The sequence below is a fragment of the Nycticebus coucang genome, chromosome 6 (genome assembly GCF_027406575.1).
Source record: "Nycticebus coucang isolate mNycCou1 chromosome 6, mNycCou1.pri, whole genome shotgun sequence".
Classification (NCBI taxonomy): domain Eukaryota; kingdom Metazoa; phylum Chordata; class Mammalia; order Primates; family Lorisidae; genus Nycticebus; species Nycticebus coucang.
The window spans coordinates 1,568,318-1,584,900 of record NC_069785.1 but is presented as its reverse complement, the minus strand read 5'-3'; the positions used below and the strand labels follow the sequence as shown (position 1 = coordinate 1,584,900).

At 51.8% G+C, this 16,583-nt stretch overlaps 1 protein-coding gene across 2 annotated transcripts; it reads right to left on the bottom strand.

The window, feature by feature from the left end:
- Positions 1–4,899: 4,899 nt before the first annotated feature.
- On the bottom strand, positions 4,900–13,189 carry CDCA4 (cell division cycle associated 4). Of its 2 annotated transcripts, none has more exons than XM_053594505.1 (2): positions 13,123–13,189; positions 4,900–6,853 (listed from the first exon to the last, which is right to left on the bottom strand). In XM_053594505.1, exon 2 carries the CDS (start codon positions 6,845–6,847, stop codon positions 6,119–6,121), a length of 729 nt encoding a protein of 242 aa, XP_053450480.1. In that variant the 5' UTR covers positions 6,848–6,853; positions 13,123–13,189; the 3' UTR covers positions 4,900–6,118. The 2 variants fall into 2 exon arrangements, with proteins under 2 accessions (XP_053450480.1, XP_053450481.1); XM_053594506.1 differs by lacking the exon at positions 13,123–13,189 and adding an exon at positions 9,590–10,191.
- Between the last annotated feature and the right edge of the window lie 3,394 nt (positions 13,190–16,583).

The window sequence follows — 16,583 nt, the reverse complement described above, 5'->3', positions numbered from 1 at the left end:
AGGTTCTGTGCTAACTGGCAGACAGGCTATCTCTCCCCAGAGCTCTTGTGGAGGCCATGGTCACAGCTCAGAAGGTTCCAACCTCAGAGAGCCCAAAGGGCTCCTTGCTGTCAGCAGCTTCTGCTTCCACCACTGCAAAGCCCTCATCCAGACCAAGGTGAGTGGTCACTGAGAGAGGCCTTGGAGGCTGTGGTGGCTACATCTGCATTCTCACAGTCCTTGTCTATATTTGATCCACTTGTTTTCTTCCTTTAGTTCTGTGGACTTATGAAAAATGAACATTTCTACTATCTAGGACAGACAGGCAAAATTTTAACACCAGGGTGCCAAGGAATATAAATGTGTCACCCACAAACCAGGCAAGAAGGTGGAATCAGGTGGAGGAGGGAGCTGTAGGAAAGCCACAGTGTCAGGCGTGGGGGACCAGGCTGTGACTGGGCGCGTGCACTGCCTGTGGGCAGGTGCAGGAGACAGGTCATACTGCAGCAGCACCACCCATAGGCCAGTTGGTCTAACAGGCTGGCGGGGGCATCCACAGGGCCTGGCCAGCAGCTTCTCCCAGTACAGTTTCCACTGAAGTCACTTTGTCACATCATCAGAACAGGGCTCACGGGAGGAGGAGATGGGAAGAAATGGACCTGCTTCCTGTAGCCCAGTGGTTCTCAACCTTCCTAATGCTGTGGCCCTTTAATACAGTTCCTGTGGGTCACGACCCACAGGTTGAAAACTGCTGCTGTAGTCCCATTAGTGGGATCTGGAGCTATAAGTACTGAGAAGACTGTGCAGAGGGGCAGTATAGGTGCTGCCCCTTGGCCAGCAGGAAGGTCTCGTGGTGCAGGAGGTGGCCAGGGCCAGCTTCTGGGCATGGGTGCAGCATGAGTCTGGCCCTGGCCAGCTGAGGTGGGGTGGGTGCCCTTGACAGCACAGGTGACAGGAGTACACAGGAGAGGGCGCTTGTCATACCCTCACACTGGGCCACCCATCTGCTCTTTGGAAAACACACTAGGACAGGAAGGTCGTCTCATAGCTACAACCCATATAGAAATGTTCATGCTGTGTCAAAACAGCCAAGACTGGAGCAGAGTCAGTAGCAGCTGGTTAGGGAACTGTGGTGCAAGGCTGTGACCACAGACAGTGATGGCAGCTCCACAGTGGTGCCAGGCACACAGCCCAGAGCAGAGACCCTGCCTAAACAGGCAGCATCTTGGGGGCTACAGGCCGGAGTCTAAGAATCATAAGGAGGCAACATGGTCACTCTGCTCATCCTTTGGCAGAGCTGGACCTGGGGAAGAACTAGGGGGGAAGTACTTGCTGCAAGGACAGGTGGCCTACGGATAGGCGAGCAGAGCACCGAGGGGCCTAAAAGCAGGGGGAGGGGCTTGGCTGGGGCAGACGCCCACGTTGGCATTTCTAGTGATGGTGTATGCTCCCACCTGACTGCTGTCCTGCCTCAGCTCTCAAAGTCACCCAGTAGCAGGTAGGAGGGGCCTCATTGCCTGCAGCCTCTTCCTGAAGACCCTTTAATGTGGAAAAGGGCAATACATAACTATTCAAAGGAAAAAGATGATTTTTACTCTGAAAACCTAAATATAACATTCTTTAATAGTGACGTTTGCTAAAAACAAGAGTACTTTGTAGCTTCATGAGGAATCTCACGTTCCCTTCCTGGTTTGGTTGGTGCTGGGAGACTCAACTGTCTTGTGGAACTGCTTCCCAAGTCTCGGCAGTCTCCCAGGGTCTCCCCATCAAACTGTCCTGTGCCCACAGCTGTCTCAGGGTCTGGTTAGGACAGAGGGCACATCCTTTGGCAGAGCTGGGCCTGGGGGAGGAGGTATCCTAGGTGGGCTGGCAGGCTGTCTGGGGTCCAGGTGACACCCATGGCCCCTGCCCCATGTAGATGTCACTGCCACCAGGGATGGACACCTCACAGCTGCATGAGTTCAGAGAAGGGGAAGACGCTGAGGGCCACTGGGGATGGCTGTAGAGCGCACTCTGCCCACCACACCCGTTCTTGTTCACTGGCACGCATGCCCCTGCCCAGCAGTGTTGAGGACAGGCCCTTTTCCACATGGATGAGTATCTACAGGCCAGTAGGCTTTCCTGGCTATCTGCTGAGGAAACTGAGGGCAGACCCATGCAGTCAGCACTGACTTTTATAGAATTTCACTAAATAAAATAACCTGGGTATGCTTTTTCTTGTTAATTCATAGGCTCTGCAGAGGCAGATGCCTGAAGTCCTGTCCCCTGGGGAAGCCTAAGGTCTAGTGAGGGTAGTACTCCGAGTGGGACACCCCAGGTCTCCCTTCCAGCCAAGGCCACACAGGGGAGGCCAGCTTTCCTGTCAACTCAGTGTCAGTGGGGACCTGTGTGGGGATGGGCCTGTATGCCCATGGTGTTTTCCTTGTAATGCCTTGGCCACCAGCTGTGCCAACACTGTGCTGTATGTGGCTTTAAGGTACATAATGAAGGGATAACTCAGATTTTTTTTTTTTTTTTGTAGAGACAGAGTCTCACTGTACCGCCCTCAGGTAGAGTGCCGTGGTGTCACACGGCTCACAGCAACCTGTAACTCTTGGGCTTATACGATTCTCTTGCCTCAGCCTCTCGAGCAGCTGGGACTACAGGCGCCCGCCACAACGCTCGGCTATTTTCTTTGTTGCAGTTTGGCCGGGGCTGGGTTTGAACCTGCCACCCTTGGTATATGGGTCTGGCACCCTACCCGCTGAGCCACAGGTGCCGCCCCAATGGGCTTGGAAACTTTCTAACATGCTGCCTTTGGGCCTCCAGGAGGCCTCTGGTTCGTGGCCTAGGTCCCAATTCTGGTTTAAAAGTTAAGACTTTGGGCGGCACCTCTGACTCAGTGAGTAGCACACAGGCCCCATATACCAAGGGTGGTAGGTTCGAACTCAGCCCCAGCCAAACTGCAACAAAAAAATAGCTGGGCGTTAAGGCGGGTGCCTGTACTCCTAGCTACATGGGAAGCTGAAGCAAGAGAATCCCCTAAAGCCCAAGAGCTGGAGGTTGCTGTGAGCTATGAGATCACAGCACTCTACCAAGGGCAACAAAGTGAGACTGTCTCTTTAAAAAAAAAAAAAAAAATCCCTGTGGCTCAAAGGAGGAGGGCGCTAGGCCCATACGCTGGAGGTGGCAGATTCAAACCTAGCCCCGGCCAAAAACTGAAAAAAAAAAACCAAGAAAAGAAAAAGAAATGCTTCTACTAAGGAACCAGTTTTGGTTTGGTGTAGTTTGGGCAGCGTCTGTGGCTCAGTGAGTAGGGTGCCAGCCCCATATAGTGAGGGTGGGGGGTTCAAACCTGGTCCTGGCCAAACTGCAATAAAAAAATAGCCAGGCGTTGTGGTGGGCACCTGTAGTTCCAGCTACTTGGGAGGCTGAGGCAAGAGAATCACCTAAGTCCAAGAGCTGAAGGTTGCTGTGAGCTATGACACCATGGCACTCTACCCAGGGTGACAAAGTGAGACTGTCTCTAAAAAAAAAAAAATGTTAAGACTTCAACAAGTCACAGTATTTGATGCTACCCCATCAGCACCACTGCCTCACTGCCTACACTGGTGACCGCAGGCCCTCCTGCCCCCCTCAGCTTTCAGAGGCTCAGACTCCAGGCTCAAACTGTCCTCACCCCACACTGGCCCCACTGGCCTCTCTTAAAGTGTCTCAGTATGTGTGGCCACCCACACAGGTCCCCAGGCGGGCATCTACCCGCCCACACCCAGCCTGGTGATCACTGCATCTAGGTCCAGCAACCGTCTGAGGGGCTACTGGAGCTGGGCAGGATCTGAACAGACCCATGAACCATCTGGCTCATGTGTCCTAGGTTTTTTTTTTGTAGTTTTTGGCTGGGGCTGGGTTTGAATCTGCCACCTCTGGCATATGGGGCCAGCACCCTACTCCTTTGAGCCACAGGTGCCGCCCTAGTTTGTTTGTTTTTTTGAGACAGAGTCTGACTTGATCACCCTCGGTAGAGTGTCATAAACACTTGGAAATTTTGTTTCCAATCAAGAGGTACACACATAAAAATGCCACATACATTTCAATTAAACTTACACATTTTTAGAAAAACAACTGGCAGAATTTGAACCCGCCACCCTCGGTATATGGGGCCAGCACCCTACTCACTGAGCCACAGGGGCCACCTGGCTGAACTGCAACCAAAAAGTAGCCAGGCGTTATGGCGGGTGCCTGTAGTCCCAGCTGCTTGGGAGGCTGAGGCAGGAGAATCACGAAAGCCCAAGAGCTAGAGGTTGCTGTGAGTCCTGTGACATCATGGCACTCTACCGAGGATGGTAAAGTGAAACTCTGTCTGTACAAAAAAAAAGAAAAACTGGCAGAAACAAGCATTCTTCTGACTGACGAGTCTGACAAATCAAAGCTGGGCAAGAGTCCTGGCACAGGGCACTGCCTCACTGGCTCCTTGCCTTCAACAAAGCCACATTTCTAAATCAAAGCAGGTTCCTCAGCCCTAGGGCAGCAAGGCGGGGTGGTCACTTCCACTGCAGGGTCCTGCTGCACTGAGGAACACCCTGGAGCCAGCACGTGCACCCAAGTCCCACTCTCAGGAGACTGCATGCTTCTGAAGTCTGCCAAAAATGGACGCTACAAATGATATTTTTAAAAGTTAGGATTGTTTATATAAAGAACACCAGGTTAGGTTTATTCCTATAAAACACCTTTTAAACTACTTTCCTCTACTCACACTTTGAACATCCGGTGGCTTTAGTAAGCAGGGACCACGGGGGCATTTTGCAGTGTGGGAGGAAAACAAGAGCAACTTGCTCCCTCCTTGGCACACCCAGCCCGTACCACTAGCCAGTGAGACTGGCTTGGGAAAGGAAGGATCACTGAAGGGTGTGACATGAGTTGATACACATTTCCATTCTGCTTATTGGATAATGCTTTAATAACACGGGGTTTACATCACCAAGATTAAACAATGGTCACATGCACAGAACACCAGCCTTTCTGGCTGAGGAGCAGAGAAGCTAGAAGGAGCATAAAACAGGACACAGGTGGACAAGGCTGGGGACACCAACTTGTGAGCAGGAAGAGGGTCTGACAGGTGCAGGCCCCACTTACTGTGGCAGCACCCTCAGGAACAAGGGCCATAAATTACACAGATTCAGATTTATTTTATTCTAAACTTAAATTTAACCTCAAACTTTAGACCCAGCACCAACAGAGCAGCACAGGCATTTCCAGTCAATAGCACACAGACCGCACCTTTCCAGGCGCATGTGCCTGGCACTGGGCAGCCTCATGCACAAACCACAGGCACTGGCCCCACCCAGGACAGGTGGCCCATCATGAGAGGCTGAGTCCCTGAAGAGCAGCTGGTGACTTTATCTTTAATGACATTTACATACAACTAGGCATAAATAAAATCCTCCCTAATTTACACTTACGTCTAGGCAGGCAGACATGGCTCACACAGCAGATCATCTAACGACAGAAAGGAAGTGGCTGTGCCTGGTTCTCGATTTTAATCAAGCTCTAAGTGTAATACAATATAATGGAGAAGGGACACACACAAAAGTAAAGTAAAAACTCAATATATTTATACTGTTGGCATATAGTGAAGCTCATCACACAAAAAAATCTTAATTAAACCTCCAAAACATGAAATACACCAACTGCAATGCAAGTGTTTTGCTATAAAAGTTTCTAATGTAGCAGCAGAGGATGTTCATAGAAAAAATATACTTTTAAGAAAATAGCTGAAAATATCTAAAGAGGTAAAGTATTAAAAGTTTAAAAAATATCTCTTAAGGCAAAATACTGCCTAAAACATATAAAACTTAATTTTATATGTTTAAAAATTCACCTATCTAAATTTAAATGAGGTTGATGCAGTTTGTGGCTCACTGTCCTCCGTGGTGGCTGCAGCCAGGACACAAAAAGGGATGAGGGGCCCAGGCTGTGGGGGATATCAAGACTGGCCCCCGGCAGGAAGCCTGAGAGGAGACCCAGCTCCACTATGACCAGGCGGGGGCTTATAGACCCCACTGGCTGCAGGCCACATAGAACTTTCTTCTGCAGTCGAGTGCTCGACATCCTCAGGTTGCAGACTGACCACGAGCACTGTGGGACAGCTGTAGCCTCTGCCTCAGGTCTCCACCAGGATCTCTACCACATGGTCCAGCTCGCCCAAGTCAGACTTGCAGCTAGAGGGAGGGGGTGAGGCAACTGCTGGGGCCAAGCCTTGGAGCCCATCACAGGGTCCCGGCTTGGCACTGTTCACCATCCCCGTGAACACCGTGTCCAAGTCATAGTAGGAACTGTCCATGTCTGAGAACAGCTCTTCTGTGGAGCCAGGGCTTCTGGTCTCCAGTGTTTCAAAGATCTGATCTAGTGACTTCTGAAAGCTTCCTCTATTTTCCCGGGGGTTGTCCATTTCCCAGACACTGTCCTGAAGGTTCCTTGATACCTGTGCCGAGGGGACTGCAGAAAGTTCAGAAGCAGGGCTTAGCATGTGGCCATCTCCCACACCAGGAACAGGGCGCATCCCTAGTTGCTCCCGTGCTGCACGGCACAGGATGTCTGTGGAGACTAGGCGATCGAAGGGAGCCTGGCCTGTGCTCTGGGGTGCGGCCACACGCCACGTCCCATCCTGTGTCATCTCCTCCTGGATCTGCCGGACTGTGTTGGCTATGAGGACTGAGCGGCAGAGGTTGGGCTCCACCAGCATGTGGCAGAGCTGCAGCTTCACCAGGGACATGTCTAGGAGCGACTGCCGCTGCAGGCTGTAGGAGGGGATGGCCTTAAAGCCAGCCAGGGCTGCCCCCAGGTCTTCCTCATGATCAGCACACTTCCTCTTTAATCCTCTTGCAAACATGGTGTCCTGTTGAGACCAAGGAAGATGCCATTTAGCACCAGGCAGAATCTCTGACAGACAACACCCTGTGGCTTAGTTTCTGACTCCAAGAAAGAAGCAGTGATGACCTAACAGGCAGTGAAGACTGGGGACAACTCCCCTCAGAACAGCACCCGTGTGTGCCCCATCTACAATCTAGACAAATCTCTAAAATACAGACCAGTTTTCTCTACCAAAAAAGGTAAATGGACTAAAAATAGGAGAAATAGTTTTCAAGAGCTAGGCTAAAAGGCTGTTTGGAAAATTTAATCATGGTACATATGAGAAAAAAGAGAGACAGGGCCGGGGGGGGGGGAGGGTTGAGACAAAGGCATAAAAGGCCCAGGAGCAGGGGCAGGGCGTACACCTGCCGTCTACCGACTCCCCTTGGGATCGTGACTGGGGATGTCACACCCCCATTTCACAAGGGTTCATTCCTTGCTTTCTCAGCGCTTCCACTAACAAGTGTCCACATGGACTGCTGCCAGCCCCTGGAAAGCCGCACCACCAGGACACAAAGGGCAGGCTTGCCAGCTGGGCGTTCCTTCCCAGCAGGTAGGCAGGCATGCAATGTGTCACATTCTAGAAGGAAAGGACAGAGCACCCTTGCAGTGGCCTGGAGCAGCCCCTGGAGCCCAGGCTGCTGCAGCAGCCAGCCCAGCCCAGGGCACACACAGATTCCCTGGACGTCCCGGGTACAGAGCACCCACGAGGCTGCTTCTGCTTGATACTCCCCAAGCCCCCTCAGGAACAAGCCTATACAACCATGACCTCAGAGGCCACCTTCCCTTTTCCTCCCAACTCCTTTCTCTCTTCAAAGCAGCCAAAATCCTTTGGGGCTTGTGTGTTGCAGGGGTCCCCATCTGTGCTTTATAGCAGTGTACAGCTAATTGAGCCAGTATCTGTCAGCGCGTGACTCAGAGCACTGGTGCTACATGTTGGAAGGGCAGATTCCTGGGCTGTGCCCCAGACCCAGGCAGGCGCCAGGGGCACATAAGGCTCCCACTGTGAGCCTCTCTCAGGATGTACAGCACCTATCTCTACCCAGAAGGAAAAACATGTGGAAACTGACCTTTCAAACTGACTCTAAAGTGGGAGATCTTTGGGGGCTGGAAGTGGGCAACACCCCACCAGCAGGTGCTGGCATGGGCCAGCTTGCCACTGAGTGGCCCTTCCTGGAGTAGGTATTTAAGCCTTACCAAGGCATTACCTTGACATTACCAAGTTTCTCTCTTCTCACGTATGTAATGTAGCTAAACATTTTTATTTTAAATAATCCATTTGAGGTACGTATAAACAATTTTTTTAAATATGCAAACTTGATAATTCCTTAAAAAAATAAATAAATCTGATGGTTCCCTGTGACTAGGCATGCCCAGATGTCTCCGAAAAGCAGGGGTGTGAGGCCGTGTGCTGTCCACTGTGGGGTCTGGGGAGCAAATGGAGTCCTGCCTGGCTAGAGAACCAGCTGCCAACTGCACCCTCCCAGGAACCCCCCACACACAAGGCTCACCCTTGCTGATCCTACCCGTGGGTAGACAGAAAAAAGAGGTTCCCTTTTCCTCTGAATTTCCTTTCAATGTCGAAAATCTCACCTTCTGTTCACTTGATGTTCTTAAAATTTTACAGTATTAAGTGACCTTTTGAGCCATTTATCCAGAGAAATGAAAATCAACATTCATGCAAAAATGTGCAGTGTTCATAAATGCCCCAAACTGGGGACAGACCCCTATACCTGGGGCATGGTCACACGAACTCTGATCTGACCACACCATGAAATCCTGCTTTGCAGCAGAGAGCAATGAACTATTGATACCCAGGGTGGTCTGGACAGATTTGAAGGGAATTATGCTGGGGCAAAAAGCCAGCCTCTGAAGGTTGCGTCCCGTGCACAACCTGTTTCTGTGACACTTTTTGCTATTGCTCAAGTCCTGGGATGGCAAGGCCAGAAAAGGACATGCCTGAGGAGATCTTGGTGTGAGGGAGTTTTCTGCCCCATGACTGTGGGAGGCCTACCAAGTGCTCCGACTGCACATCAAGCCCCCAGACCCTGGGCCTGGCTGGATACACTACAGATGGCCAGGGCTGGGGGAACACAGGGTACCCAGGACCTCCTGAACGCTGCCCTGCAACTTCCGGTGGGTCTGTAATTATGTCAAAATAAAAAGTGAAAGAAAAACAAAGTGACCGTAGCTTTTTTTCCCCAGGACAGCAGTGGGGTGTCACTCTCAACACAGCCCCTCAGCTGTCTGAGTCAAAGAAGGTGCTTAGCGCCAAGTCCTCCAAAAGCATCTTGGCACAGCCTTACTTCTAGTGAGTGTTCAAGCTATTTGTCATGTCTGCAAATTTAACTTTTTCAGAGGCTTTTTTGTCTTTAAGTCACTAGCTTAAAATTGCTAAGCATATTGAAAATTAACATATGACTACGTCAAAAAATAAAAACACACCCTGTGTTGGGGAAAAAGATTTAAACCCAAGAGCTCCTCAGTGGCCAGCCACTTTGCTTCTTTGGTTTCTCCATCTCTTTTCAACCGCATCTAAAATCCCGAAACTAAATCCACTTGAGTAACATGAAGTCACCAGCTCACAGACCCCCGGTAATGTAGGTGGACTCACAGGTCAGGGTGGCCAACAGGAGAGGATGGGGACAAGCCACAAAAAGTCAAGAATAAGAATGGGGCAGACCAGAAGGACATTCCCAGCACCACTGCCCTCCAGCCTTACCTCCCTTTCCTCAGAAATCCCAGATTCGTGAGTCTGCAAGCAAGTAAACTGGAGAAGATGTCACACCCTTTCTTAAGGCCAGATTGGGTTTGGCAGCCTCATCAGAGATTTCAAGCAAATGAAGGGCTTGGTCTTGGCCTAGTAATGTCCACAGCCCAAGGGCAGCACCAGGAACTGGAAACTTGCTGGTAAACTCTCTTCCACTTCACCAACTCCCAGCGTGCACAGTGAAATCTGCCTCCCTCCTTCCCTGCACCCCTCTGCCTGGGACACAGGAATTCTGTCTATATGCAGTGCCTGTTCATATCCTGTCCCAAATTCACTCTTCTGCTAGGACCAAACCCTACTGCTAGCCTTGTTTCATTGCCCTCGGATTTAAACATCCTTTCAACATTTGACAAACATGCTGAATGGATAAACTACGGTGTGTTCTGACAATAGACTACAATTCAGCAAGGAAAACCCTAACACTCTGTGCAATGACATGGATGAATCTCAAAACATGCAGGAAAAAAGAAGACACAAAGTGTGTACTATAGAAGTCTATTTAACAGGCAAAGCTAATCCAGGTTGTAGAAGCATGGAAGGGTCACCACCCTGGGGGTAGGAGATGCCTCAAGTGGCCAAGCACAGAGCAAACTCTCCCAGGGAAGGGTGCACTGTCCACACAGGCACCCATGTCACATCAGTCCACGTATTTGTCAAAAAGCACTGAACTATCCAACTAATGTCTGCACATCCCATTATATTAAATTATAGCTTGATTATTAGGAAAAATAAAATGCTGACAGATTTATCACCACAAAAAGGGGTAAAGTTCATGGGCAGTTGTTACAATTGCATGACCCCAAGGTGCTATCACCCAGAACCTGTGTGGAGAGCGAAAGGACTAGGCTGGGCCCAGGTGGCCTGTGAGGGCCACCTCGGTCTAGTATTTATGCTTGGGGCAAACCCAGCAGGGTACGGCCTGGCCCTAAGAGACGCCCAGAGCGGAGGTGAGAACAGACCCTCCAGGGCCAGATGGTCCACACCTCTTGTTCAAGGCCCCAAATCCCACCAGCCCCTCAGGGCAAGGCCGTCGGGATCTACCCCTCAGTCCGCCATATTCCGTGGCTCACTGCAGCCTCAGTGCTCACATTACAGGTCTCCAGCAGCCCAACCAGGCCAGCTGGAAATGCAGCTTCTCAGGCTCTGGCCAGCAGGGCCTGCAGCCATTGGCAAGCACACTTGAGTCTTGAGTTTTCACCGCAAATCCACATTAACAATGTTTTGTTTTAGAGTCTCACGGCTCTGTGGTTCAAGCGGCTAAGGCGCCAGACACATACACCTGAGCTGACGGGTTTGAATCCAGCCTGGGCCCGCCAAACAACAATGACGGCTGCAACCAAAAAATAGCTGGGCACTGGGGCAGGCGCCTATAGTCCCAGCTACTTGGGAGGCAGAGGCAGGAGACTAGCTTGAGCCCAGGAGTTGGAGGTTGCTGTGAGCTGTAATGCCACGGCACTCTGCCCAGGGCAACAGCTTGAGGCTCTGTCTCAAAAAAAAAAAAAGTCTCACTATGTCACCCTAGGTAAAGTGCTGTTGTGTCACAGCTCACAGCAACCTCAAGCTTTTGGGCTTAAGTGATTCTCCTGCCTCAGCCTCCCAAGTAGCTGGGACTACAGGTGCCCACCACAACGCCCAGCTATTTTTTGGTTGTAGTTGTCATTGTTGACTTCAGCCGGCCCGGGCCAGGTTCAAACCTGCCAGCCTTGGTGTACGTGGCTGAGCTATGGGTGCTGCCAACAATGTTAATTTCTTTCTTTTATTTTCTTTTTCTTTTTTTTAGAGACGGAGTGTCACTGTATCGCCATCAAACACTGTGACTTGTTGAAGTCATAACTTTTTTTTTTTTTTTATTTTAGAGACAGTCTCACTTTATTAGCCTGGGTAGAATGCCGTGGCATCACAGCTCACACCAACCTCAAACTCTTGGGCTAAAGTGATGCTCTTGCCTCAGCCTCCCAAATAGCTGGGACTACAGGTGCCCACCATAACTCCTGGCTATTTTTTGGTTGCAGTCATTGTTGTTTAGCAGGCCCGGCCGGCTACACTGAATACAACTTCTGTGTATGTGGGCAGAGACCTACTCACTGAGCTATGGGCACCAACCCAACAATGTTAATTTGTATCACACAATCAGACTACTTTGAAATACTTCATCAAAGGAAAACAGGGAAGAGCCAGTATGGCAGGTCCCAAGGCTGTGTACTTGCTAACTGCGGACACAGAGTGACCAGCTCCAGGGAGCACCCCATTCCACCAGTCTGCTTGAGATTTTCTGCAAGCAATTACTAAAAGGTTAATTTCAAGTATTTGTTGTTACCTGGGACAATAAACTTTGTTTTCCTCAAGATCATGTTCCAGCAGCAAGGTGAGGCCTCTTTTTTCGAGATAAAACCTGCCACTCTTCCCAGAAAAGGGTCATAATTGCTGCTTTTTTTTAAGCCTCAGGTCTTGATGGCCCAGGAGTGCAGTGGCCTCATAACTCACTGCAGCCCCCAAATCCGGGGCTCAAGTGACCCTCCTGCCTTGGTTTCCTGAGCTGCTGGGACTATAGGCACTGGCACACCTGGGCAATTTTTGTATTTTTGGTAGAGACAGTCTTAGTCTTGCTCAGGCTGGTCTCCAACTCCTAAGCTCAGGGATCCTCCTGCCCCAGCCCCGCAAGCGAACTGGGTCCCGGCCCTGAGTCACTGGCCGTTGCCCTGCGACTCTGTTCCAGAGGACGGTTCGTCCAGCCCCGCGGCTGTGCATCCAGCATTCACACACCAACAGGACTACCATAAGGGTTGACGCGGCCGGGAAAACTCTCTGTCTGGATCAAAAAAGACGGTTCTCCACAGGGATCCTGTCGGAGGGGACCGCCATGGGGATCTCGGGACCTGTCCCTGCCCGCCTACTGCCCAGGGTCCGGGAGCTGCTGTCCCCGCAGCAGGGGAGGCGGGGCTCCGCCACACACGTGCTGACAGCCCTCGGGGCGGCCGCACGGCGCGGACCCACCCGGCAGGCGCCTCCCGGGCCCGGCCCGCCCTCTGGGGTGCGTGGAGGGCGTCCACCCCGCACGAAGCCGGGTTGGAGCTCCGCGGCTGACTCCTGCCGCCCACGCCCCACTCTGCACGCACGCGGATTCCAGAGCGCCGCGGACGGCTACAGGAAGGCGGGCGGCCGCGGCTCGGGGCCCGGGGCCCGCTCTTCCCCGGCCAGCTCCGCCGCAGCCGCGCTCCCCGCAAACGGCAATCCACAAGCCGACCGAGGCCCGGACCGCACCGACCGGAAAGTCTGGAGTGGGGCGATCAGGAGGAACCAAAAGGTGGGCCGGGATGCGCCGGGTTGCTAGCGCCCTACTCACCACGATGCCAGAGCCCCCGAGCCCCGCCGAGGCAGGGAGGGCCGTCGGGGGGCACGGGCGCCGCCACACACAAAGGCGCGCGCCTCCCGGAGCCACCTAGAGCTGCCCTCGCCCTCGCCCCGGCCCCCGCCAGGACGCTCACCTGCGCCGCGAGCTCGCCCGCCCGTTCGGCCTGGTCTGCCGCTGCAGCCGCTCGCGTCCCGCCGCCGCTAAGGGAGGGGCGTCCACCAGGCGGGGCGGGGCGCACGGCCGTCACTCAGCGCCTACAAAGGGTCGCCATGGAGGCCGCCACGCGCCGCGCTCGCTGATTGGCCGGAGTGGGGGCGGGGCCTCTGGTTCAAATGGGGAAGGGCGGGGCTTCGGCGGCAGGAGTTCCCGCGCGACTGTGGTGGCCGTTGGGGCCAGAGCGCGCTCTCAGATGCCCCGCCCCACCGGCTCCCACGTGTCCGCGCGCCGGCCCCGCCCCTCCGGCTCCCAGGTTTCCGAGTGCCCGGCCCCGCTCCGCCGGCTCTCGGGTCTTGGGGGAGTCTGAGTGCGCGCATGCGGATGCCGGAGTGCGAAGGTTTTGATGCAGAGGACGAGAGGCGGCGGGAGGAGGAGGAGGCGGGGAGGCGCGCGGGGGCCTCGGCTGGACTTGACCTGATTTCTGGCCGCAGAGCGCGGGCCTGGGCAGTCTGGGAGGCCCGGCCAGAAACCTGGCGGCTCCGGGGGCTTCCTAGCTTTGCGGTAGGAATGAGCCCATGAAGGGCGTGCTCACCTGCAACAAGACTCAGACACCGCGACTAATGCGTAATTTACTTGTCCCAAAGCCTGGGGAAGGCGCTCGGGTCCAGCTGCCCTAAATGTGCGCTGCTGTTAGCACTTACAAGTGGGTTTTCAAGGAAAAAGAAGGCGCATTTTCTAGGTGTTTACCAAGAGTCCGCATTAAAGTAGCATCAGCTGTTGCTTGCATTGTCCTTGGAGGGCGGATCCCAGGAACTAGGGACTATAGGTGAGTCATCCAGTCGGGAACAAAGTTTTAAGCAATTGCCCCACCCTGGGCGTGGCTTCGGGAGGGAGCGTGGGTGTGACTAAATCCCACGTTCTCTCTCTAGACCAGATAAATTTTGCATACTCACAGTTAAGACTTCAGTGAGCTATTTTTCTTCTCAGTAGAAAGCGATGTTTTTGTTTTTGTTTTTTGAGACAGAGTCTCACTATGTCACCCACCCGTGGCACCACTGCTCACTGTAACCTCAAACTCTTGGGCTTAAGCAATTCTCTTGCCTCAGCCTCGCAAGTAGATGGGACTACAGGCATCTGCCACAACGCCCAGCTATTTTTTGGTTGTAGTTGTCATTGTTTCCGGGCTGGATTCGAACCTGCCAACTCCAGTGATGTGGGTGGCGCCTTAGCCGCTGAGCTACAGGCGCCAAGCTAGAAAGCAAATTTTTTAAAAAACAATTTCTTAATGAAAAATGTCTTAAATAGAATACAAAATGCTGAAGCCATTGTTGTAAACACTTTTGAGTGCCCCCAGCAGGCCCACCAGGTCAGGACTGCAACCGAGAACCAAATACAAGCGCAGAAATTTTGTGTAATGTAAAAATTGAGGATGTAAGAACATAGATGTTTTGCAGAAACCTTAGTGGTAAATCTGTGAGAAAATGCTGAAAATGAAACGGGGACATTGTCCATACAGGCCTCTAGGGTAAGGAGGGAGAGTGTCACATGACACCAAAAAGAAGAGTGTGCGAGCTAAAATAAATCGTGAGACTCCTTAAACTACCCCCCCTCCACCAGCTAACAGTATAGACCCTCTTCTTGGTCAAGGGGACCCCAGAAAAACCTTAAAGCTGAGATGCTGGCCATAGGAGACAGGAAGTTGACAGGCCTCCTTATGCCCCCTAAGGAAAGTTATTCTTTGCAACAATAAGATAACTAAATAATTAATAGGCCTCAGGGCATGCACAACAAAGCTGAAACCACACCTGCAGGGGTCAATTTACTTAATAGATCACTTGAGTCTCAATGGATCACTTGAGCCACTCCTGTGGCTAGTCTCCAACAGACATCCTTATCTTAAAACATTGCTAACCAGGGCGGCGCCTGTGGCTCAAGGAGTAGGGCGCCAGTCCCATATGCCAGAGGTGGCGGGTTCAAACCCAGCCCCGGCGAAAAAAAAAAAACATTGCTAACCAAAAAAAAACAAAACCTTGCAACTAGGGGTGGGAAACCTGCCTTGGGCCAAAGGAGCTTTCTGGATCCTTGAGTGAATTCAAATTTTACAGAACTAAGCCCTTTGTAAAAGGTGCAAAAGAGAAGAGAAGGATGATACTTTTCTAGCCTCGGTGGTGCTTAAAAAAGAACAATCTTGAAATGAAAAGGCCTCAGGCTCCCCCCCCCAACAGGTGTCCTTTTCAGGCTAAACCGATGTACCCCTTCCATGACTTTTTTTTTTTTTTTGGCAATTTTTTGCCGGGGCTGAGTTTGAACCCACCACCTCCGGCATATGGCATGTGGGGCTGGCGCCCTACTCCTTTGAGCTACGGCGCTGCCCCCTTCCATGAATTTTTTTGGAAACAGGATTTACAATTTTATGAGTAATTCCTGTCTCTGTAAATGTGTGAAACCAAACTGTGACCTAACCATGGTGAGACCACTTGCTCTAGCTTCTCAGGCTTGATTTTTCTTGAGCCATGATCACACGTTTGGCTCAGAATAAACCTCTTTAAATTATTTTACCGAGTCTGGGTTCTTTTCCATTGACAGATGGAAAGAATTCCAGGCCAATGGATGGCTAGGATAAAGCCCGTGAGGCAAGAGCTGAAAGACTTGGGGCAGGACCCCCCACTCTGCCCTGAGCGATGACGACCCCAATCAACCGCAAGAGACGGCGCTTGATGCAAACAGCAAGAGGATTTTATTCCAGCATGCTGGGGCTTGACTCGCAACTCTTTTAGGAGCCGAGGAGCTGCTACATATCTGGTCCCCTCCCCCCCTTTTTGGATTTGGTAGTACTTTCCTTCAGAGCTTTTTTTTTTTTTTGTAGAGACAGAGTCTCACTTTATGGCCCTCGGTAGAGTGCTGTGGCCTCACACAGCTCACAGCAACCTCCAACTCCTGGGCTTAAGCGATTCTCTGAGGCAAGAGCTTGTTAATGCGGGGAGAAACAACCTGTAGTCTTGTGGGGAAGTTTAGGTGTGAGGGGATAGGGTGAAGAAATTTGAGGTCCAGAGAGGGACTTGGGTGGGATGGTGTTAACTAAAAAAAAATTAACAAGGTTTATACTTTGGAGAAAGAAAAGTCTTATTTCTCATAAAGGGTGGCCATTTCAGCAGGCTGGAAAGCAGAGCCCCAGCCAGAAGCGAGGTTAGGGGGGCGGGTGCTCCTGAGAAGAGACCAGGAAAAGGATTTTATACTGAGTAGGATAGTCAGATATACATATTCAAGCTATAGGAGGAGTCACGAAGTTTATGAAGGGAAACCATGTGTATGTAATCGTGCTTTCCTCCTCCATCCCCTCACGGCTGAGAATTCTGTTTTAAGATGGATGTTTCTGGGAACCCCTGGGCTGAAAGCGGTCCATTCAGTTAGCAGAGGGCTTAGGATCTTAATTTTAGA

Excerpts from the sequence above, each read along its gene's own strand:
- CDCA4 (XM_053594505.1), bottom strand. The coding sequence starts at position 6,847 with ATGTTTGCAAGAGGATTAAAGAGGAAGTGTGCTGATCATGAGGAAGAC.